This window comes from Physella acuta, unplaced genomic scaffold (assembly GCF_028476545.2).
Source record: "Physella acuta isolate Inbredline_101_S28 unplaced genomic scaffold, ASM2847654v3 ptg000258l, whole genome shotgun sequence".
In the NCBI taxonomy this organism is placed as follows: domain Eukaryota; kingdom Metazoa; phylum Mollusca; class Gastropoda; family Physidae; genus Physella; species Physella acuta.
Genome location: NW_026731777.1, coordinates 900200 through 925930, shown reverse-complemented (window position 1 = coordinate 925930; position 25731 = coordinate 900200). Strand labels below are relative to the sequence as shown.

The 25731-nt window shown below is 38.3% G+C and overlaps 1 protein-coding gene across 3 annotated transcripts; it reads right to left on the bottom strand.

Annotated features, from left to right (window-relative positions):
* Positions 1–2186: 2186 nt before the first annotated feature.
* LOC131938876 (F-box/LRR-repeat protein 21) lies at positions 2187–24995 on the bottom strand. Of its 3 annotated transcripts, none has more exons than XM_059297097.1 (9): positions 24868–24995; positions 7589–7741; positions 7048–7321; positions 6686–6958; positions 6293–6448; positions 5372–5568; positions 4504–4653; positions 4182–4255; positions 2187–2584 (listed from the first exon to the last, which is right to left on the bottom strand). In XM_059297097.1, exons 1-9 carry the CDS (start codon positions 24934–24936, stop codon positions 2371–2373), a joined length of 1560 nt encoding a protein of 519 aa, XP_059153080.1. In that variant the 5' UTR covers positions 24937–24995; the 3' UTR covers positions 2187–2370. The 3 variants fall into 3 exon arrangements, with proteins under 3 accessions (XP_059153080.1, XP_059153081.1, XP_059153082.1); XM_059297098.1 differs by lacking the exon at positions 24868–24995 and adding an exon at positions 11458–11636; XM_059297099.1 differs by lacking the exons at positions 2187–2584; positions 4182–4255; positions 4504–4653; ... (3 more) ...; positions 7048–7321; positions 7589–7741 and adding exons at positions 16900–17139; positions 19853–19926; positions 20161–20295; ... (1 more) ...; positions 21601–21756; positions 22692–23259.
* Between the last annotated feature and the right edge of the window lie 736 nt (positions 24996–25731).

Here is a 25731-nt window from a genome sequence, read left to right as displayed (position 1 = left end):
TAATAAATGATGTTAACCTAGATTTTTCCCTTCCTTAAATGCTTGATTTTGTCAGACTTTCCATTTATCACTAACACTACTGTGATTGTCAACATGACAATGAGATTGACATTGATATTGACATTTGTATTGGCAATAGCTATAGCATCACTCTATAATCATAGCAATATGGACTCCCATTCTATTGTTCTATAACAGCTTTCCTCCATGCTATAGATCACGGGTTCCCAAACTGGGGGTCGCAAAGGACTTTTTGGTGGGTCACCAACTGGTATACTAAACCTTAGTATTGAGAAACAAAACAAAAATATTTAGAAGAATATCTGAAATTCGGCTTTACTAACATCACTGGAAATGGAATAGAGAAGAAGCAATGTGTGCTGTGCAAAGTTGTTCTCAGTCACGAGTTCATGAAATCTTCAAAACTAAAACGTCAATTTGAGATGAGTCATTCAGAACACACCAAAATAGATATGGAGTTCTTTCTTCGGCATGAAACTAGATGCAACCGTCAGAGACTTGATGGAACAGGAAGTTTTCACCAAGGAAACACAGCATTAGTGCAAGATTTAGATGAAGTCGCATTAGAAATTGCCAAGCAACAAAACCTGTCACACAATAGGAGAAAAGGTCATCAAACCCTGCATGTTGATGATGGTGATAATAATGATTGGGGATTTCAGTGCAGTAAAGATGCCACAAATATCTCTGCCAAATAATAATATTTAACAGCTTATAGTTGACATTTCCGTAGATGTTAAATAACAAATTTTGAATGAAATCAAGCGTTAACCATTGTATGCATTTAAGTTGATAAATCAACAGACGTGAGTTCGTGTTCGCAGTTGCTGGTCTTCGTCTATACTCATTCAGATGATAGCAAAGAAGAGTTGCTATTTTGTGAAGATAGCATGGAGAAAATAAATACGTTTTTTTTAACTGGATGATTAAAATGGGTTAAACGGCTGTGGGGGTATGTACGGATGGTGCGCTATGTTTAGCTCAAAATCGGGCTTTCAAAAAACAGAAAAGATTTAGCTCATTAAGCACTGCGTGATTCACCAGTATGCCCTCGCCATCAAGACTCCATTGCTAGTAACAGTCGTACATTATATTTAATCTGGAGCATTTAAAGAACTGAGCAAAGAAATTAATATAAATCACGAGATTCTGCTTTTCTACACTACAGTACGCTGGCTGTCAAACGAATTGTTGTAAATCGTGTTTTTTTAATTGAAATCTGAAATCAAAGTGTTCTTGGAATTGCAAAGGAAACAAGACCTTTTGGTATACTTAAAACGATATAGAGTGGTTGGAGAGAGTATCATACCAAGCAGATATATTCGAACATCAACAGAAGCTTAACCTGAAGCTTCAGGGAAAATGAACGAATATTATCACTTTCCATGATAATCTCCGGGCATTTTTATTAAAGCTGCAAAATTGGCGAAAAAAAAATCGTGGAAGTATTGTAAATTTGAGAAACTCTTCCATGTGGTTGATGAATCTGACTGTGAGATAATTAAAATTATACCCAAACTTAAAAATTGATTGACTTTTCGAGAATAGATTTTCAACACTATTCTCCGATTAAAAACCAAAATAAGAAATAAATTGAATGTTGATAATGACATAGGTTGGCGTTAACAATAACTCAACCCCGAATGTTTAGTTACTAGCATGCAATTTTACTCATCGTACTAAAACAGTTATCAAGGGTAGTACATATTGAAAGTCTTCTAGAAAATGTTATTTTAGTGCTTATTAATTTCCATACTAATTTCGGCTTTTTAATTTCATGGGGTTCGCGGGTCACTTACTTTTTATAAAAGGGGGTCGACACTCGAAAAAGTTTGGGAGTATAGATCTAGTACTGACCCTCTCTTTAAGATCTAAAAAAAAACACCTGACCCTCATCACGTGACCTATTCATAAATCAAAAAAATTTCTTCATATAACGTACCCTGGCATAGATTAATTACTTGCAAAGTTTGAACCTGGAAGTTTTAAATCGTATGATTAAACGAATTAATTTTTAAGAAGAAATAAGAAAATCAGAAACGAATATATATTTAAAGTAGAAATAAGAAAATCAGAAACGAATATATTTTTCAGAAGAATTAAGAAAATCAGAAACGAATATACTTTTCAGAAGAAATAAGAAAATCAGAAACGAATGTGCTCAACACTTTTTTACTGCAAATAAAAAAAATAATTCGTGAACTGATCCAACATGGCGAACTCTCCTGATACCAACAACCGTGTCAAACTGACCCCTTTTATTTGACTTAGACGTTCAGTGTGAGGTCACATGACAATGGACATCGCGTCACGACATCTCTGATGGCCAGCTTGTACATCTCCACGTCATCAATCACACAAGAGGTCAAGCCTAGCGAGAAGCTGTCCAGCTTTTTGCACGGCTGTATACTGTGGACTGACTTGGACGTTCAGTGTGAGGTCACAAGACAATGCACATCTCGTCACGACATCTCTGATGGCCAGCTTGTACATCTCCACGTCATCAATCACACAAGAGGTCAAGCCTAGTGTGAGGCTGTCCAGCTTTGTGCACGGCTGTATACTGTAGACACACAAGTAGCATATACAATAAAACATTACATAGATGTATAACACACCATAACATTACATATACAATGATGTTGTAGGCGTGGTGTTGACAAGCACTGTACTAGAACCTAGACTCGGAGCGTACAGACTTGGAGCGTACAGACTCGGTGATCTTGGACGTTCCTATGTATACACAGCTCTGATGGGAACCTGACTCTAGTCCACCCAGATCTGATGGGTACCTGACTCTAGTCCACTCAGCTATGATGGGTACCTGACTCTAGTACACCCAGCTATGATGGGTACCTGACTCTAGTCCACCCAGATCTGATGGGTACCTGACTCTAGTCCACTCAGCTATGATGGGTACCTGACTCTAGTACACCCAGCTATGATGGGTACCTGACTCTAGTCCACCAAGCTATGATGGGTACCTGACTCTAGTCTACCCAGCTCTGATGGGTACCTGACTCTAGTCCACCCAGCTATGATGGGTACCTGACTCTAGTCCACCCAGATCTGATGGGTACCTGGCTCTAGTCCACCCAGATCTGATGGGTACCTGACTCTAGTCCACCCAGCTCTGATCGGTACCTGACTCTAGTCCACCCAGCTATGATGGGTACCTGACTCTAGTCCACCCAGATCTGATGGGTACCTGACTCTCCACCCAGCTCTGATGGGTACCTGATTCTAGTCCACCCAGCTCTGATGTGTACCTGACTCTAGTCCACCCAGCTCTGATGGGTACCTGACTCTAGTCCATCCAGCTCTGATGGGTACCTGACTCTAGTCCACCCAGATCTGATGGGTACCTGACTCTAGTCCACCCAGCTCTGATGGGTACCTGACTCTAGTCCACCCAGCTCTGATGGGTACCTGACTCTAGTCCACCCAGATCTGATGGGTACCTGACTCTCCACCCAGCTCTGATGGGTACCTGACTCTAGTCCACCCAGCTCTGATGTGTACCTGACTCTAGTCCACCCAGATCTGATGGGTACCTGACTCTAGTCCACCCAGATCTGATGGGTACCTGACTCTCCACCCAGCTCTGATGGGTACCTGACTCTATTCCACCCAGCTCTGATGTGTACCTGACTCTACTCCACCCAGCTCTGATGGGTACCTGACTCTAGTCCACCCAGCTCTGATGGGTACCTGACTCTAGTCCACCCAGCTATGATGGGTACCTGACTCTAGTCCACCCAGCTCTGATGGGTACCTGACTCTAGTCCACCCAGCTATGATGGGTACCTGACTCTAGTCCATCCAAGTCTGATAGGTACCTGACTCTAGTCCATCCAAGTCTGATAGGTACCTGACTCTAGTCCATCCAAGTCTGATGGGTACCTGACTCTAGTCCACACAGCTCTAATTAGTGCCTGACTCTACCCCACCCGTCACGTGACTATTATAAGATTATCTTTGATTCATTGATCAAAAATATGTCCAACTTATTATATACACCGATTAGAATTTGTGGATATAATCTTGGTAAACCCTAGGCAATATGTTTTTATACTTTTTATACCTACATTTAATTTTGAACCAAAAAACATTTTGAATAGTATCAAAAGCAAAAGATGAACAAATCAGAGTTCGCCTACCTCTTGAACAACACTTCAAAGCATTCCATGTCTATGGGGACACGAGTACGGAACTTCAGATGATGTAAAGTTTTCTGTAAACACAGACGATTATATGAGTACAAATAACGAGTGTTGTTTTATTAAAGTTGCGTTGGTCTCAATTAGTTAACTTAACGCTAACTCCGAGCAAACAAATGTTCTGAATGGACAATGATTTGGCTCTATGATTCGAAAACAAATACGTGTATCTTTCCCATTCGATCACGTTTGTTAGCTAAATACAAACACGTAAAAAAAAAACTAGTTTTCCTAATACTCCCATCCCTCCCATCCCCTTCACCTGAAAGTTTTGTCCCATATGTTGAAAGAACTTCTTTATGTTCTCTACAGCGGTGACACTGCCAGATTTCCACTTGACTTGATAGAGCGGCATGGATGGTTTGAGAATCGTTGTGACGTCTTGGAAGAACGACTCCATGAATGTGAGTTTCTGAGTTAGGTTCAAGACTTTACAATTAAGTATTAAATTATAATTATTACTAAAATAATAAACAGTTAAATATCAAAATTCTATATAATAGTTTCGCTGTCTGTGTATCTTTCTGTGTATCTATCTGTGTATGTATCTGACAAGAACGCTCTAGAGAAAACACAAGCAAAATAAAAACATGCATAGTAATACGGAAACGAAATATGACGTCATATTGAGCATGTAGTAGAAAATAATATCAAGCCGGAGAGTGCACACAGTAATATGACGTCATTGATTCTCGAGTAAACATTGAATAAAAAGGCAATTTTGTCTAATCTAAGTGGTTTGCGTAAGAGTTTCTTTCATGCAATTCTTCGGGTAGTGGCTATGTGCGACACCAGTGTTTCTTTCAGACTTTTTCCTCCCCTGAGAGGGGTGGGAGTTCTTGAAATTTTCGGGGGCGGGGGTAGAATTTTCTGGGAGGGGGCGGACACTGAAAAAAGTATATAATTATATTTCGTTGAATGGGACGGTAGACATGTTTTGGGGTGTGTGTGAGGGGGGGGCGCGGTGGTTTTAGTTTAGAGAAAATAGACAGCACTATCAACCTAGCGCCCGTTGTATCCTTCTTCAAAGGGCCATTTTTCTCGTTAAATTATTGTTTATATTTCTTTTGTTATTTATAAAACATTGTTATACTGAAAGTTTTTCTGCATATTGTTAAATAACAGCTCACAGATATGGGTTTGATGTAAAATAGGACTCGGAGCTCAGGACATGCCGCTGTAAGCTTCTCCCATGCTAGAGGGGTAATTCGACTTTCCAACTCTGGGATTTTGTCAGCTCGAACTTTGATTACTTTGAGGGTGGTTGTTGACATGGCTAAGCTGAGCAGCAGGTCATCTTCCATATAACAAAAGTTGATGTCCAGCTCTGAAAGTCACAGGGTCTCTCGTTATGTGGCATATGGTGAGTTGACTAGAGCAGAAACCAAGTCAATTATTACGTCACATAGCCTTTACTTAAAAGAATTGTGCGGTTACGTGCTTATCAGAGCTAGGTGGTCAAGGTCTTGTCAGTGTTAGATGGTCAAGACCTTATCAGAGCTAGGTGGTCAAGGTCTTGTCAGTGTTGGATGGTCAAGACCTTATCAGAGCTAGGTGGTCAAGGTCTTGTCAGTGTTGGATGGTCAAGACCTTATCAGAGCTAGGTGGTCAAGGTCTTGTCAGTGTTGGATGGTAAAGACCTTTTCAGAGCTAGGTGGTCAAGGTCTTGTCAGTGTTGGATGGTCAAGACCTTATCAGAGCTAGGTGGTCAAGGTCTTGTCAGTTTTGGGTAGTCAATGTCTTGTTTAGGTTTTTTATCAAAGCTGGCAGGTCAATGTCATTTTCAACATGGACGACTGCTACACTGAAAAGTGTTTGTCTGCTCTCCAAACTAAACTACTAGTGAGGAAATACTAGAGATAACCAGTGCTCACGTCCATGTAGATTTATAGCCATCATCCTAGCTACCACACTACGTCATAGAAAAACGAATGTTTGTTTATTATTGAAAGTATTATTAATAATTATTTACTTTTTTAAATATGTAGAAGAACAGACTAAATCAAACTATTCGTTTAACTTAAAAAACGTCATACAACTATTCAACCCACCTGACAACTTGCTGAAACCTGCGATGGCGCTTCGAAATTGTGGAAGATAGCTCAAGTCATTCTTGTAGATAGCATCCAAGCTAACGAGTCTGGAGATAGCTAGTTTCTGAAGCGTGTTGGCACAGTTTTTACTAGCAGAATTTAACAGTTCCAGACCTTGAAAATTATAAAGTTTCCATTTTTATTGTTAAATAGTTTAATTATGTTTGGAGAAAAATAAGAATTTATTATTTTGATTTTTGGTGCATTAAAAGTATAATAATGCTCAGCCCACAATCCTCTGCCTGAAATGAGGTCGACTGTTGATACTACCACAATAAAATCTAACTAAATGCAAACCTTGCAAGCACCCAACGTCTTTTTAACACCCAATGTTAGACTGTCCATACTGACCTTCATTTACGGTAAAACAAGCATAGCCACGGTGTTTGATAGACTTTTGGCTGTTGCTGAGGTCAAGGACACGAAGCTGCTGCTGGTCGTACAAAACTTGGGTCAAGAGTTGTGCCACCTCTGAAAATGACCTTGACTTAGCGCTTATGCCACCGATTTCCAAACTGCAGATATTGGTTAGCTTGAAGGTCAAAATGTGATGGTTTTGAGAATTCAATAAGTTGGCCAAAAATTGGTACATCTTTGCTGTACAGGATGCGCGGCCCTCATCTCCTTTAAAATCCAAGAAAGTACACATGTATGTTTGTTGTTGACTGGTTCGTACATAGACGCACATTTCCACCACTATTTCTGTGACTTACCACAAGAATGCTTATTGCTCGCTATACATTTTACGTTGATGTGACGTAACGTTTTTCCCGTCATGTTCACAAAAATGATTGCTTTCTCGTCGCTCTTGTTGTCAAACACAAAATCTCCGGACTGCCACCTGGACGGCTCTGAGAGTGGACGGAGCCAGTACTTGCAGGTGAGAGCGGCATGGTACTTGTCGCTGTTGCTCAGGTAACGGAAGACGTGCAGCAGAATGTCGTACGGCAGCTGGCTCCAGTCAGGCTGATTATCAAACACGTTTACCTGGAAAAAAAATATATGATATTACTATACCATATTGCTTCAAATAATTGAATTTATTAAAAAATATATATCTGCACAGATTTGAATAAAACAATAAATAAAAAGGGGTTGTTCCGAGATATTTGAACTTTCACATCCATCAAGTAATTGTCGTACAAAAGTGAATCTTCGGGTAATATTGAAATTGAATTGTAGTCTTTTACGCAAAATCGTATTTTTAAGTTATCTACATAATCTTCTTTATATTGTTTATTCATAAAACATTACATGTCTAACGGACGGCACTGAAAGTGGACGGAGCCAAGACTTGCAGGTGAGGGCGGCGTGGTACTTGTCGCTGTTGCTCAGGTAACTGAAGACTTTCAGAAGAATTTCGTACGGCAGCTGGCTCCAGTCAGGCTGATTATCAAATGCGAATACCTGGAAAAATATATATGGTATTACCATACCATATTGTTTCATATAGTTGAAAAAAAAATATTTTTAATACAAAGGGGTTTTTCCGAGATATTTGAACTATCACATCCATCAAGTAATTGTCGTACAGAAGTGAATCTTCGGGTAATAGTTAAGGTTCAATGAAAACAAATTGAAATGTAGTCTTTTACGCAAAATCGTATTTTTAAGTTATCTACATAATCATTTTTATATTGTTTTTCATAAAACATTACATGTCTAAATTATTTTAATGCTTGAGTGAAGTATTTTTTACTGCTATTTTAATGACACAATTTGATAAATATACTTTTATCCATATAAAAACATAATCATCGAAGTGATGTCGTCAAACTTGGTAAGGTCACCTGAGTACGTGTTTATTAAGTGAAAAGTATGGCTTTGGCCAACCTACCAATTGCCTAAACTATGAGTATAGGACAATATCAGACGTGAGTATGTGACACTATAGGACACTAAAGAACGTGAGAAAAGGACAATATAGGACGTAGGTATAGGACACTGTAGGACGTGAGTATTCGACAATATCGGACACGGTAAGACGTCGGAATACTACTCTATAGGACACAATAGGACATGAGTATAGGAAATTATAGGGCGTGAATGTAGGACATTATAGGACACTAACGGACGTGAGTATTAGACACTGTAGGGCGTGACTAAATTTCACTATAGTACGTTAGTGTAGGATACTGTATGACGTGATTATAGGACACTATAATACGTGGGTATAGGACACTATAGGATGTGACTAAAGGACACTATAGGACTTGAGGGTAAAATCTTAGTTTAGCGTCGTAAATTCGGCCAAAACTAGTAATGGGGGAGAGAGTGAATTAATGTATATTTCTTTAAATATGAGTTTATTTTCGTATATTTTAATAAAATATTATAGATAATAGAATAATAGATCACCATTGATGGTTAAATCAATTTAAATATCCTGAAATTAATATGTGTATCAACCCTGCTCGAGATCGTATATTTACTATTAAAAACAGCGGCCATCTTAAGAAAATGTTATTAAGAGTAGCTTCCCTTTCATTTCTTTTCGTATGAAAATGTATTTAAATATGATTGTCTTGTTGTAGAAGGAGGAGGAGGGTAAATCATGTGACCTGGCTTTGTCCCCGTGTGTGCTTTACGCTACGACAGAGCTATTTTTAGATAACATACGGAAATTGCGCTTATATTGTCACTAGACTTTTTAATAACTTGTTTTAAATTCTGCCCTTTAAAAACTGAATTTCCTAGCAAACAATTTTATTAATTTTAGAAATATTGTGAGATGTAACTTGTATCCATGTATAAAATCAGGTTTTTTTTTGTACTAATGTTTATTTGATCATTCATTACTATTACTATATAGTTTGAGTTTATTCTTGTTGTTTGAATGTTCACTATTTTCATTTCAGGTTTTTCTTTTCATCAATTAGTGATTCTATCGTAAATTATGACAGTTTTTTTTTACATCTCTTTACCTTAATTAAACCCCAACCTCCATCATATTTTTGTTGTCAATGTCACAATTACTTGAACTCGTCATAATGAAAAAAAATACGCTTCAATATGCCTTATCTAAATTCCCTTACCATAATTTTGTCAACAATAAATGTTTGTCATCATTTATATATACAGAGAGACAAAATGTATTATCCACCAGCTTCCCTCGTAAAACATCATCTAAAATAATCAGCACTCTACCCCTTAAGTGCGTGTTGTCATTATGGTCGATCGCAAGTCTCCACCTGTCAAGACACATTTTGGTTATCCTTTGTTGTCAAAATGTCAAAATCAAATGCCCAAATAAGTGATTTGGGGTTGTCCATAAATGATGTCACATATGATTTGCTACCGGAGTGAGTGAAGATTTGTGAAGTCAACGCAGGCGGCTTCGCTATTTATGACGTGTCGATCTCTTGAAAGGAGGTGAACGGGGAAAATCCCTAGGTGATAGATGGATACCCTCTATAATTCTTTGTTCAATCAAAATAACGATAAATAAGCATTAGTATATGTATACCTTGCTCAAAACGAATCATCATAAATGTTTCAAGCCTGCTAGTTTAAGACATTTGGCAAAACGGCCTCAACACATTATCCCCGTCAAAAAGGCTTGCCACCAAATGCCTGCCGACGAATGAGCCGCGTCTAATGCGGGGCGTTTGGAATACGGCCATTAGCATGGGGCCGCGTTAGAGCACCAGTAAGCTATCGCGCTTTGTAAGATGACGTAAATACTTTAATTCAATTTCGCGAAACTGCGCGAAAATTTAGTAACGTTTTCATTGTTTGAGGAAATTTATATTCTTGGACTCAAATTGAAATATCATGTTGACTGTCTGGCTCTTAATTTCTGAATATCACTTTTAATGTATCATGATTCAGAACTATAATTTACTTTAATATAAGTGTTATCTTATCGTTTATTGTGCTTTTTATAAAGCGCAGAGCAGCTTCAAAAGCGGACGGCCATCCTGTTTTCACCAAGCTTGTTTGGAGCTTAATATGTGTAGTCTAGTTCTATACGGTGAGAACTTAATACATTTTTAAAGGGCCGAAAGTCTCAAGACAGCAAGCTTGCAGAAATAACCACGTATGTTTAAATGGACGAGTGATAGATGTATTATGGGCTGTTTAATTAAACACCAACAAAATATGTAATCAAATTAAATGTCGCATAAGTGTCAAAACGACAGTGCTTGTTTTTTTCTTTAAAATTAGCCTAACGGTTGGCGGTACCGGTACATGACGTCACGTGCAAGCGTTAACTCGGTGACGATGTGCTAAGTGGGGGAATGAACAGGGAGGGGGGGTCAAGAAATGCGACTCAACATACTTTTTACATTTCTTGACCCTTCTTAATAATTATATCGTCCCCACTGAGAAAATGGATCACCAATGAATGACGCGTCATACTTCTACAGCTGGTCTTTCTCCCACAACCATCCCGTTTTCACGAGAATAAAAAACCTGACCCGTCTCAAAATCACATCGCTGAGTTCTACTCAACCTCTCCCCACCATAAATCACAATTTCTATCTGAAACAATATGTTCATATGTTTGTTCTGTAATAATGCACGCTGTCATTACTATTTTAAGAGCGACGTCATTTATGGGCGATCTAATATTAAATTGATTACTGCAAAAAAAAATGTTCAAAAGTTCGACCTCCACCTCCCAACAATTGTTGTGGTCTTGGATGCACACTATTAAGTCTGAAAAGGTCTATTAGTCATTCATGTCAAGTATATTGGGGGAAGAAAAAAGAAAAATTAATATACAGGCATATATTTAAATTAAAACAATACAAAACAACCACATTAAACCACAAAATCAACACAACATGCATGCGAATAGACAATTTTTCAAGGGAAATTACTCTATTATTGTTTTTGAAACATGGCCGCTGCTTGTATTTACTCATTGTTGTCTCGAACGGAGTAGTTTTAAAGTTTATTCCAGGATATTTTTGACTGGTTTGGTCATGGATTGTGATTTGTTGTTCAATTGCCTGTCATATTATGTAAAATATGACATAAATATGGCCAAATGAAAGAAATATTCATTAGTTACCTTCATCGCACATTACTAGCTACGTTGGAATATACGACGCTAAACTAAGATTTTACAGACTTGAGTTTAGGAGACTATAACACACTATTTGATGTGTCTTTACCTTTTTATTTACCCGACAAGCCAAGTCTTCTGCAACTTGTTTTAGTCTTGTTAACATGGCGCACTGTAGGCCGTTTGCTTCTCGATGTTATGTAATTTATTTTTTTTCAAAATTACAAGGAAGATGAAATTATTATAAAATTTCCTTATATAAATTCCGCCATATTGGTCACAGGATGTTGAATTAGATGCGCTACACAATATTTGATGACGTTTATCTAATGATTTAAAAAGAAAGCACTTTGGAATCTAAAACGTGAATTTGAATTCTATAATTATTTTGGAGAGTTGTTTTTAAAAACATATGAGATTAGGATAAAAACATCCGTTTGTGTTTATTTTATTACAGTAATATGCATTTAATTAAAACTGCAAAGAACTACTGCAGAAAATCTCAAAATAGATAGATCTATATCCTTACGAACTTACATTTGAACTTTTGTTAATCTCGATCATTATGTGCTAATGATACTGTTTTGATCCAGCTCTTCTTATAAAAGTATTTAACGCTAATTATACAAAGTAATGAAATTTAGAAATAGATATTTACTTTTAAATTAATAATATTTATTATTATAATTGTTTTTGTTTTATGCCTGCCACCCCAAAAAACTATGCTGATAATTAGTCTAGACCAGGGGTCGGCAACCTTTTAAAACGAAAGAGCCAAAAGTTACAATTTACAAAATTTCCCAGGTTTTAAAGCGCCACTCACATTTTTTTATTTCAATATTGTGATATTTTATTAGGATTTGGCATATATATATATTATAGTATCAATACTAATAGTTTCGCTGTCTGTCTATCTATCTGACAAGAACGCTCTGTCTGACAAGAACGCTCTAGAGAAAACACAAGCAAATTAAAAACCTGCATAGTAATTCAAAAAACGAAGTATGACGCGGTCACATTTAGTATAGAGTAGAAAATAATCTCAAGCCGGAGAGTGCACACAGTAATATGACGTCATTGATTCTCGAGTAAACATTGAATAAAAAGGCAATTTTGTCTAATCTAAGTGGTTTGCGTGAAGAGTTTCTTGCATACAATTCTTCGGGTAGGGGCGAAGCCCCACCCCCCGCGTAAGAACGTCTGAGCCCCCCCCTCCCCAACTCAAAAGAAATTTCTTCATCGATACTCTATAATAAAATTACCGCCTAATTAATGTGTCTAATCTAAAAGGTGGTTTTCTTGCAATTTCTTTTTCCTCCCCGGAGAGGGGTGGGGGTAGAATTTTCTGGGAGGGGGGCGGACACTGGAAAAAGTATATAATTATATTTCGTTGAATGGGACGATAGACATGTTTTTTTGGGGGGTGGGGGTGGGGGGGTGGTGTGTGGGGGGGGGGGGTGGGGGTGGTGTGTGTGTGGGGGGGTGGGAGGTGGTGTGTGTGTTGGGGGTGGGGGGTGTGTGGGGGTGGGGGTGGGGTGGGGGTGGGGGGTGGTGTGTGTGGGGGGTGGGTTGGTTTTAGTTTAGAGAAAAGAGACAGCACTATCAGCCTAGCGCCCGTTGTATCCTTCCTCAACGGGCCATTTTTCTCGTATAATAATAAAAGTCGATCGCGGATTGACACCGTTCATACGATCGCCGTGAAACATTGGGGAGTTGATTAGAATACTCCACGAAATGTTTCTGCAAAGACATTTTTTTTTTAATTTCCCAAGGGCGGCACCCCGTGAGGCTGCAATTTTTCTCTATATAGGGTATATAAAAACAATAAAAGTCGGATGCGGTTAGATACCGCACATCCGAGTGCTATGAAACTTTGGAAAGTAGGTGTGAATATTCCCGATATGTCCTCTTCGAAAAAAAATTCTTTTTGGTAGCGCCCGGGAGGTTAGCATTTTTTGTCAATACACGGTTTTGGCGCACAGAGTTTCATATCGGCTATGTTAGCTCTTCGCATCTTTTAATCGGGCGTCCTGCATAGGGGGTAATTGGTACTACTATATTCAGCGGCAAAACTGACATCCGAAGCCCCGAGCTCCCTTGCGAGCACTACAGAACCTACGTTCTTTAAAAAAAAGGCTGTACACTAAAGACACGATGGGCAACAACAGTCGTTGACTTACCCAAATCAAGCGCGTCTCCGGCGTCTCTGCAGTGTGCAATTTGCCGTCCAGGGCTATCCCGCGAGCACTAAGCGACTACGTTAGTTTTAAGGAGCATCTTACAATATTGATAATGCGGCACGCGACATTCGATGATTAAACCGAGCTAGCGGCCGTACTCGGCGACCCTGCGGTAGTGTAATCGGGTTCACAAGAGATGCACTTTCCGTCCCCGACACTCAGGCGTCGAGTGATTAACGGTGATATTACAGTGAGTTATTAACTTACACTCAAGGCTTTTAAACAGCATGCCCCATTGCGAGCTGGGCAGTGGTGTAAATGAACCCGTGCCCCGATAAATATGATCCGAGCAAAGGCATTTTTTACATTAATTATATAACTCAGTTTTAGAAAACAAGGAAGTACATTAAAAATTCATAAAATACGTTTTAATAACAAGCTTTTATGTAATAATGCACTAAAAAGTAGAAAATAAATTATAGACTACTATTTAAATAACTATAAAGAAAAGCGTGTAACGGTACTCAAGTAATCGTGTTTACACACAGACACACACACACACACAGACACACAGACATACGGTGCGCGGACCTTTGACCACAGGTGCTTTGACCATAGGGGGTTTGACCATAGGGGGTTTGACCACAGCGGGCCTTTGACCATAGGGGGTTTGACCATAGGAGGTTTGACCACAGCGGGCCTTTGACCATAGCGGTGCTTTGACCATAGGTGGTTTGATCTAATTAAATTAGTAAAGCTATCCAATAGGTAATAAAGTACTAAAGTGACCCACGCTTTTCTTTATAGAAATTTAAATAGTAGTGTATAATTTATTTTCTACTTTTTAGTGCATCATTACATAAAAGCTTGTTATTAAAACGTTTTTATGAAATTTTTTTTCAGTACTTTACATATTTTATTTACAATAGTGTTACATGACTAAAAACCATTGCGCGTCTATTGAACGTGATGGCGCAGCTATTAAACCTGATGGCGCAGCTATTGAAAGTGATGACGCGTGTGGTGTGGTTGGATTGACATGCCTACTAATTCGGTCCAAATTTTAATTAATTCATAAAAAATTAATAAGGCATTCAAATTTAATAAGTCAAATTTAGTTTCAGATTGCATTGTCTTCATGTTTTGACCCACGTGCCAACTGTGAATCGTATCGGTTAAGTAGAACTGTCCGAATTTTCACTCCTACGTTTCGATCTAGACTGACGACTGACGACTGACGACAGACACAGGAAGTGAGTTAAATAAAAGCTTGTAAAAATAGGGAGTATCTAAATATTCTCATAGAATAGCAAATGTTTATTGTTTATATTTATTATTATATCATTTATAACCAGTGTTGAAGACTAATATTTTTTTGAGTTTTAAAAATAAAATAAAATAAATATTAATATTTGTGCCTGGGACTAAAGAGCCGCATCTTACCATCAAAAGAGCCGCATGCGGCTCGCGAGCCGCAGGTTGCCGACCCTTGGTCTAGATTGAGTATCTTTATTTTACATGATAAACATATTTAATTTGGTATTATCCTGTTTGCTCTAATCATAACTTTAAAAATATCGATAAATAAACTTAATTTCTTGCTACGTAGAAAATGTCATCCAACCCTGCATGTTGATGATGGTGCTAATAATGATTGGGGATTTGCAGTAAAGATGCCACAGATATCTCTGCCTAATAATACTATATAGTGGCTTATAGTTGACATTGCCGTAGATGTTAAATAACAAATTTTGAATGAAATCAAGGTGGTCGGCGTGGTCGAGTCGGTAAAGCTCATGGTTGCTAAACCGAAAAGTCTCGAGTTCGAACCCTCGGGCAGATGAGGCTCGTTAGCTGGGGACAGCCACTCTTCTAGGAGAGACAGCTCCAAAATTAAACAACTGCTGCCTTGTAGTTTGTTCTTGGTTGGACAAAGGCTATGGAAGCAAATCCAAAAAGAAAAGCACGCTGAAATCGGAGTCAATGGCCTCAATGGCGCATAACCAATTGACACGAAACGCTTAATTGTGTTGAAGACGTGGTCGAGTCAGCAAAAAGCTCATGTTTGATAAACCCACTGGCAGATAAAATCTCGATCCCCTTCAACACCAAAAATTAAGAACGAAGAAGAAGAAGAATGAAATCAAGCGTTTACCATTGTTTGCTTTTCAAGTTAATAAATCAACAGAGTTCGTGTTCTTTGTCTATATTCATTCAGATGATAGCAAAGAATAGTTGCTATTTTGTGAAGATAGCATGGAGAAAATAAATACGTTTATGTTTTTTTTAAACTGGATGATTAAAATGGGTTAAACGGCTGTGGGGGTTTGTACGGATGGTGCGCTATGGTTACCTCAAAATCGGGCTTTCAGAAAACAGAAAAGATTTAGCTCCCTAACCACTGCGTGATTCACCAGTATGCCCTCGCCATCAAGACTCCATTGCTAGTAACAGTCGTACATTATATTTAATCTGGAGCATTCAAAGAACTGAGCAAAGAAATTAATATAAATCACGAGGTTCTGCTTTTCTACACTAATGTACGCTGGCTGTCAAACGAATTGTTGTGAATCGTGTTTTTTTAATTGAAATCTGAAATCAAAGTGTTCTTGGAATTGCAAAGGAAACAATACCTTTTGATATACTTAAAACTATATAGATTGGTTGGAGAGAGAGTATCATACCAAGTAGATATATTCGAACATCAACATACGCTTAACCTGAAGCTTCAGGGAAAACGAACGAATATTATCACTATTCGAGAACAGATTTTAAACACTATTGAATGTTGATAATGACATAGGTTGGCGTTAACAATAACTTAACCCCGAATGTTTAGTTACTAGTATGCAATTTTACTCATCGTACTAAAACAGTTATCAAGAGTAGTAGGCTATATATTGAAAGTCTTCTAGAAAATCTTATTTTAGTGCTTATTAATTTCACTACAAACAAATTTCGGCTTTTTAATTCGATGGGGTTCGCGGGTCACTTACTTTTTATAAGGGGGGGGGGGGTCACCACTCGAAAAAGTTTGGGAGTATAGATCTAGTACTGACCCTCTCTTTAAGATCTAAAAAAAAACACCTGACCCTCATCACGTGACCTATTCATAAATCCAAAACAATTTCTTCATATAACGTACCCTGGCATGGATTAATTAATTGCAAACTTTGAATTTGGAAGGTTTAAATCGAATTATTAAACGAATATATTTTTAAGAAGAAATAAGAAAATCAGAAACGAATAAAGTTTTAAGAAGAAATGAAAGAATCAGAAACGTATAACGTTTTAAGAAGAAATATGAAAATCAGAAACGAATATTTTTTTCAGACGAAATAAGAAAATCAGATACGTATGTCCTCAAAATTGTTTTACTGCCGATAAAAAAAAACATTCCTGAACTGATCCAACATGGCGAACTCTCCTGACCCCACCAACCGTATCAGACTGACCAGTTTTATTTGACTTGGACGTTCAGTGTTAGGTCACATGACAATGGACATCGCTTCACGACATCTCTGATGGCCAGCTTGTACATCTCCACGTCATCAATCACACAAGAGGTCAAGCCTAGCGAGAAGCTGTCCAGATTTGTGCACGGCTGTATACTGTGGACAACAGGTAGAATCTATATATATAACTAGCCGTCCCGGCCAGGCCCTGCTCTGGCTTCTGTGAAAAACCTTTCTGTTAAAGACCATCTCCTGTGTAATTAGTAATCATCATAAACCCGGCATTGCCCACACAAACCACAACCAACCAAAACCAAAACAACAAAACGCAAACATAACGCTAACACAATTACAAATACAAACGAAAACAAAAACCTAACAACAAACACAACCACAACCACAAACACCAATACAAACACAAAGAAAAAACAAACAAAAAAGCAAACGAAAACAAAAACCTAACAACAAACCCAACCACAAACACCAATACCAACACAAAAAACAACGAAAAAGCAAACGAAAACAAACCAAATCCAAACGCAAAACCAACCAAAAACACAAATACAAACCCAAAGAAAAAAACACAAACAAAAACGAAAAAAGAAAGAACAAAAACGAACCAAATCAAAACGCAACCACTAACGCAAACCCACCTAAACAAAAAGAAAACACTAACGCGAACATAAACGCCCGGGGCGGAATCACCTGTTTTAGCTTAATGAACGACTATAGTACCCCAACTTATTCATAGTCTTTTGCACTCACTTAAACGTACGCGCCTGTTTCAATTTAATGAACAATTTTAATACTCCAAGCTTATTCGTAAAATACCTACAACATTTGCACTTGATCAATCCCCGCTAATTATGTAATTATTTTTTCCCAACACCAAAAACAAAGTAATTAAAAAGTAAATTCTTTTCCACGAATGCAATGGTTTTATAAAGGGAAGTAATTGTGTTTTCCTAATTTATCAAAGGGAAGTAAGTGCTATAGGACTTAATAAAGACATAATTAGAATTTTTGTAAAAGATGATATTTTTTTTAAACTTGAGTTTAATGAACATGCCGACAATTATTACTATAATTTGAGAAATGATAATTATTTCCCAACACTTTCAATATTAATTTTTTAACTCATAAATTTAGACAAATGCGCACGATAATTCTCTAACACTTAAATCCATCCAAGACCAACGACAAACATATGTATTTTTACAAACAGAACTGAGCTTTATATATTAGATTCTCTTCTGCGAGCCGTTAGAAAACAAGCTGCAAGCGCGCTCCCTACCATCCCCACCCCTACATGATCTTAGTGAGCTGTGGTTCACGCTATGTTTAGCTTCGTGGAGTTGGGTTTAGTGACGGCTATTAGGGGCAGTTAATTTAGTTTGAAACGATTTTAGCGTGGGGGGGGGGGGGAGGAGGAAGGGGAGGGGGGTTATGGTCCTTAACGAGCTACTTATAGTGTTTTAAAGAAATATTTTCAGTGTCAGCGTTGGTACTGTCAAATTCACAAATTATGAATTACTGAAAAGTAGAAAAAACAACAACTAAATAGCGGCGTATGTTATGTCGCGGGCCGGCTCGTATAAAATAAAACATTCCATACATGTATGACAAACATAACAACTTTACATATACAATAATGTTGTACGCGTGGTGTTGACAAGCTCTGTACTAGCACATAGACTCGAAGCGTACAGACTCGGAGCGTACAGACCCTTAGCGTACAGACCCGGAGCGTACAGACTCGGAGCGTACAGACTCGGAGCGTACAGACTCGGAGCGTACAGACTCGGAGCGTACAGACTCGTAGCGTACAGACCCTTAGCGTACAGACCCGGAGCGTACAGACTCGGAGCGTACAGACTCGGAGCGTACAGACTCGGAGCGTACAGACTCGGAGCGTACAGACTCGGAGCGTACAGACTCGTAGCGTACAGACCCTTAGCGTACAGACCCGGAGCGTACAGACTCGGAGCGTACAGACTCGGAGCGTACAGACTCGGAGCGTACAGACTCGGAGCGTACAGACTCGGAGCGTACAGACTCGGTGTTCTTGGACGTTCCTATGTATACACAGCTGTAGTGGGTACCTGACTCTACTCCACCCAGCTCTGATGTGTACCTGACTCTACTCCACCCAGCTCTGATGGGTACCTGACTCTACTCCACCCAGCTCTGATGGGTACCTGACTCTACTCCACCCAGCTCTAATGGGTTCCTGACTCTAGTCCACACAGCTCTAATGGGTACCTGACTCTAGTCCACACAGCTCTGATGGGTACCTGACTCTAGTCCGCCCAGCTCTGATGGGTACCTGACTCTAGTCCACCCAGCTCTAATGGGTACCTGACTCTACTCCACCCAGCTCTAATGGGTACCTGACTCTAGTCCACACAGCTCTAATGGGTACCTGACTCTAGTCCACACAGCTCTGATGGGTACCTGACTCTAGTCCACCCAGCTCTGATGGGTACCTGACTCTAGTCCACCCATCTCTGATGGGTACCTGACTCTAGTCCACACAGCTCTAATGGGTACCTGACTCTAGTCCGCCCAGCTCTAATGGGTACCTGACTCTAGTCCACCCAGCTCTGATAGGTGCCTGAATCTACTCCACCCAGCTCGGATAGGTGCCTGACCCTACCCCACCCGTCACGTGACTATTATAAGATTATCTTTGACTCATTGATCAAAAATATGTCCAACTTATTATATACACCGATTAGAATTTGTTCATATAATTTTGAATTTTGGTAAACCCTAGGCAATATGTTTTTATACGTACAGTTAATTTTTAACAAAAAAACATATTGAAAAGTATCAAAACCAAAAGATGAACAAATCAGAGTTCGCCTACCTCTTGAACAACACTTCAAAGCGTTCCGTGTCTATGGGGACACGAGTACGGAACTTCAGATGGTGTAAAGTTTTCTGTAAACACAGACGATTATATGAGTACAAATCACGAGTGTTGTTTTATTAAAGCTGCACTAGTCTCAATTAGTTAACACTGACTCCGCGCAAAAAAATATTTCCAAATGGACAAAGCCTCGGCTCTCTAAATAAATATTTATATGTTTCCCATTCAACCTCGCTTTTTAGCTAAATACAAACACGTAAAAAAACTAGTTTTACTAATACCCCCATCCCTCACATCCCCTTCACCTGAAAGTTTTGTCCTAGATGTTGAAAGAACTTCTCTATGTTCTCTACAGCGGTGACACTGCCAGATTTCCACTTGACTTGATAGAGCGGCATGGATGGTGTTAGGATCATTGTCACGTCTTGGAAGTACGACTCCTAAATGGGAGTTTCTGAGTTAGGTGCAAGACTTTACAATTAAGTATTCAATTATAATTATTACTAAAATAATAAACAGAATGTAAGCATTTTGTTTAGCTACTATAGTAAAAGCGATTGTGTGTTAAAACCTTTGCCATTTAAATATCAAAATTAAATTAATGTTTATATTTCTTTTGTTATTTATAAAACATTGTTATACTGAAAGTTTTTATGCATTTTGTTAAACAACAGCTTACAGTTATGGGTTTGATGAAAAATAGGACTCTGAGCTCGGGACATGCCGCTGTAAGGTTCTCCCATGCTAGAGGGGTTATTCGACTTTCCAACTCTGGGATTTTATCAGCTCGAACTGTGATAACCTTTAGGCTGGTTGTTGTCCTGGATAAGCTGAGCAGCAGGTCATCTTCCAAATAGCCATAGCTGAGGTGCAGGTCTGAAAGTCACAAGGTCTCTCATTATGTGGCATATGGTGAGTTGACTAGAGCAGAAACCAAGTCAATTATTAGGTCACATAGCCTTATTCTTAAGAGAATTGTGCGGTCATGTTCTTATCGGAGCTGGATGGACAAGGTCTTGTCGCTGTTGGATGGTAAAGACCTTTTTAGGGGTAGGTGGTCAAGGTCTTGTCAGTGTTGGATGGTCAAGACCTTATCAGAGCTAGGTGGTCAAGGTCTTGTCAGTGTTGGATGGTCAAGACCTTATCAGAGCTAGGTGGTCAAGGTCTTGTCAGTGTTGGATGGTCAAGACCTTATCAGAGCTAGGTGGTCAAGGTCTTGTCAGTGTTGTATGGTCAAGACCTTATCAGAGCTAGGTGGTCAAGGTCTTGTCAGTGTTGGATGGTCAAGACCTTATCAGAGCTAGGTGGTCAAGGTCTTGTCAGTGTTGGATGGTCAAGACCTTATCAGAGCTAGGTGGTCAAGGTCTTGTCAGTGTTGTATGGTCAAGACCTTATCAGAGCTAGGTGGTCAAGGTCTTGTCAGTTTTGGTTAGTCAATGTCCTGTCGAGGTTTTTTATCAAAGCTGGCAGGTCAATGTCATTTTCAACATGGACGACTGCTACACTGAAAAGTGTTTGTCTACTCTCCAAACTAAACAACTAGTAAGGAAATACTAGAGATAACCAGTGCTCACGTCCATGTAGATTTATAACCACCATCCTTAGCTACCAAACTACGTCATAAAAAAACGAATGTTTGTTTATTATTGAAAGTATTATTAATAATTATTTACTAGTTTTAAAAATGTAGACTAAACCTTACTATTCGTTTAACTTAAAAAACGTCATACAACTATTCAACCCACCTGACAACTTGCTGAAACCTGCGATGGCGCTTCGAAATTGTGGAAGAAAGCTCAAGTCATTAGGGTAAATATCTTTCAAGCAAACGAATCTGGCGATCGCAAGTTCCTGAAGCGTGTTGGCGCAGTTTTTACTAGCAGCATTCAACAGTTTCAGACCTTGAAAATTATAAAGTTTCCATTTTTTACTTTCTCGTATATACGAAGTATAGAGAAAGTCTTGTAATCGTGATACGGAAAACATAATTTTGCAATCTTGTCCGTATGTCTGTGTGTCTGTCTGTCTGTCTGTGTGTGTATCCATGTGTAAACACGATAACTTGAGTACCGTTACAGCTAGGTTGATGAAATTTCATATATAAGTATTTTATCAAATTCGTAGATTAGTTTCAACTTTTGAGAGATTTCCGATAACCGCAAGTGGTACTTTTTCAACTTTAAATTTTTCAAAAGCCTATAACTTGAGTACTATTTCAGATAGATAAATGAAATTTCATATGTAAGTAAAAAATCAAATTCTCTACCTTCTGTCAAATTTTAAGTAACTTCCGTTGACCGAAAGTACTGATTTACGCTATTTCCGATTTCTCAAAAAACGCATGTAAATTTATTAAGTGCTAATAATATTGCGCACTATTATGCACATCTTTATTTAGCCTTCACTTGGTGTACAATTCTTTTTTCTACGAGATTATATTCTATTTTAAAAAGTTTGAGTATTTAAAATGGATTAAAAATCATGTCTAGAAGTCTATATCAAGAGTTGCCATCCCCCGTAGTGTTATAGTAGAATATTCGAGAAAGTTTAGTGGAGATCACTCCCGGTTTATTATTGTTTATAGTTTAATAATGTTTGGAGAAAAATAAGAATTTATTATTTTGATTTCTGATGCATTAAAAGTATAATAATACTCAGCCCACAATCTCCTGCCTGAAATGAGGTCGACTGTTGATACCACCACAATAAAATCTAACTAAATTCAAACCTTGCAAGCACCTAACGTCTTGTTAACACCCAACGTCTTGTTAACACCCAACTTCTTGTTAACACCCAACTTCTTGTTAACACCCAATGTTAGACTGTCCATACTGACCTTCATTTACGGTAAAAGAATCAACCCAACGGTGTTTGACAGACTTTTGGCTGTTGCTGAGGTCAAGGACACGAAGCTGCTGCTGGTCCTCCAAAACTTTGGTCAAGAGTTGAGCGACCTCTGAAAATGACATTGACTTAGCGCTTAGGCCATTGATTTTCAAACTGAACAGATTGGTTAGCTTGAAGGTCAAAATGCGATGGTTTTGTGAGTTCAATAAGGTGGCCAAAAATTGGTACATCTTCGCTGTACAGGATGCGGGGCCCTCATCTCCTTTAAAAGCCAAGAAAGAACACATGTAATGGTTATCGCTCGCTATACATTGTACGTTGATGTGACGTAACGTTTTTCCCGTCATGTTCACAAAAATGATTGCTTTCTCGTCGCTCTTGTTGTCAAACACAAAATCTCCGGACTGCCACACGGACGGCACTGAGAGTGGACGGAGCCAGGACTTGCAGGTGAGGGCGGCATGGTACTTGTCGCTGTTGCTCAGGTAACGGAAGACGTGCAGCAGAATCTCGTACGGTAGCTGGCTCCAGTCAGGCTGATTATCAAACACGTTTACCTCGAAAAAAATATATGATATTACTATACCATATTGCTTCAAATAGTTGAATTTATTAAAAAATATATCTGCACAGATTTGAATGAAACAATAAAAAGGGGTTTTTCCGAGATATTTGAACTATCACATCCAACAAGTAATTGTCGTACAGAAGTGAATCTTCGGGTAATAGTTTATATTCAATGAAAACAAAATGAAATGTAGTCTTTTACGCAAAATCGTATTCTTAAGTTATCTACATAATCATTTTTATATTGTTTATTCATAAAACATTACATGTCTAAATTTTTTAATGCTCGAATTTAGTATTTTTATTGCTATTTTAAAGACACAATTTGACACATATACTTTTTTCCATGTAAAAACATAATCATCGAAGTGCTGTCGTCAAACTTGGTAAGGTCACCTGAGTACGTGTTTATAATGTGAAACTTATGGCTTTGGCCAACCTACCAACTGCCTAAACTATGAGTATAGGACAATATCAGACGTGAGTATGTGACACTATAGGACACTAAAGAACGTGACAAAAGGACAATATAGGACGTGGGTAGAGGATACTATAGGCCATGAATATTGGACAATATCGGACACTGTAACACGTCATAATACTACTCTATAGGACACAAAAGGACATGAGTTTAGGATATTATAGGGCGTGAATGTAGGACATTATAGGACACTAACCGACGTGAGTATTATACACTATAGGGCGTGACTAAAGGTCACTATAGGACATTAGTGTAGGATACTGTATGACGTGAGTATAGGACACTATAAGACGTGAGTATAGGACACTATAGGACGTGAGTATAGGACACTATAGGACGTGGGTTTAGGACACTATAAGACGTGAGTATAGGACACTATAAGACGTGAGTATAGGACACTATAAGACGTGAGTATAGGACACTATAAGACGTGAGTATAGGACACTATAAGACGTGAGTATAGGACACTATAGGACGTGAGTATAGGACACTATAAGACGTGAGTATAGGACACTATAAGACGTGAGTATAGGACACTATAGGACGTGAGTATAGGACACTATAAGACGTGAGTATAGGACACTATAAGACGTGAGTATAGGACACTATAGGACGTGAGTATAGGACACTATAAGACGTGAGTATAGGACACTATAAGACGTGAGTATAGGACACTGTATGACGTGAGTATAGGACACTATAAGACGTGAGTATAGGACACTATAAGACGTGAGTATAGGACAATATAAGAGGTAGGTATAGGACACTATAAGACGTGGGTATAGGACAATATAGGGTGTGACTAAAGGACACTAGAGGAAGTAAGTATAGGACACTATAGGACGTGAGTATAGGACACTATAAGACGTGAGTATAGGACACTATAGGACGTGAGTATAGGACACTATAAGACGTGAGTATAGGACACTATAAGACGTGAGTATAGGACACTATAAGACGTGGGTATAGGACACTATAAGACGTGGGTATAGGACACTATAAGACGTGGGTATAGGACAATATAGGGTGTGGCTAAAGGACACTAGAGGAAGTAAGTATAGGACACTATAGGACGTGAGTACAGGAGACTATAACACATTATTTGATATGTCTTTACCTGCTTATTTTCACGGCCAAAAAATTCTTCTGCAACTTGTTTAAGTCTTTTAATGGTGAAGAAAGACATGGTTCAAACTTACAAGGAAGATGAAATTATTATAAAATTTCCTTATATAAATTCCGCCATATTGGTTACAGAATGTTGAAATTGATGCGCTACACAATTTTTGATGACGTTTATCTAATGATTTAAAATGAAAGCACTCTGGAATCATAAACGTGAATTTGAATTTTTAAATTATTTTGGAGGGTTATTTTTAAAAACATATTAGATTAGGATAAAAACTTCCGTTTGTGTTTATTATATTACATTTTTACGAAATCGATTTGAGTTTGATTATTATTTTTGGATACTTTTTTTCGTTCACAATGTAATTAATTTCTTCGGAGTTCTATGGGTCGGAGTTGACCAGCGACATTTGACCACTTCTACTACAACGGTTGCATTCAACCTTGACAAGTGGGTCTAGACTTGGTGACAATGTAATGTGAATTAAAATTGTTAAAATTTGATTAATTAATGAAGGCGATCGAGTTGACTAGAATCCATCATATTGTTGACATGGATTAAAACATGTTTTTCTTTTAGATTTTGCAATCAAAGCGACCGTAAAAATAATAAAAAATAAAAACTTAAGCCTAAACTTAATTCAGAAAATTTAATATTTCTAGAATCAATGCTAATCCAGAGAACTTGAATTTTTTTAGTTTAAGGGCTACATTTCTGTTTATTTTTATCAAGCTTAGCATATAACCCGGTGTTTCACTTTCGTAAGACAAATATTGATTGCACAGGAGCTCTGACAGCCCCACATTATAGTTTTTTTTTGTTTACAAAACTTTGCAGATAAAATTTTTAAAT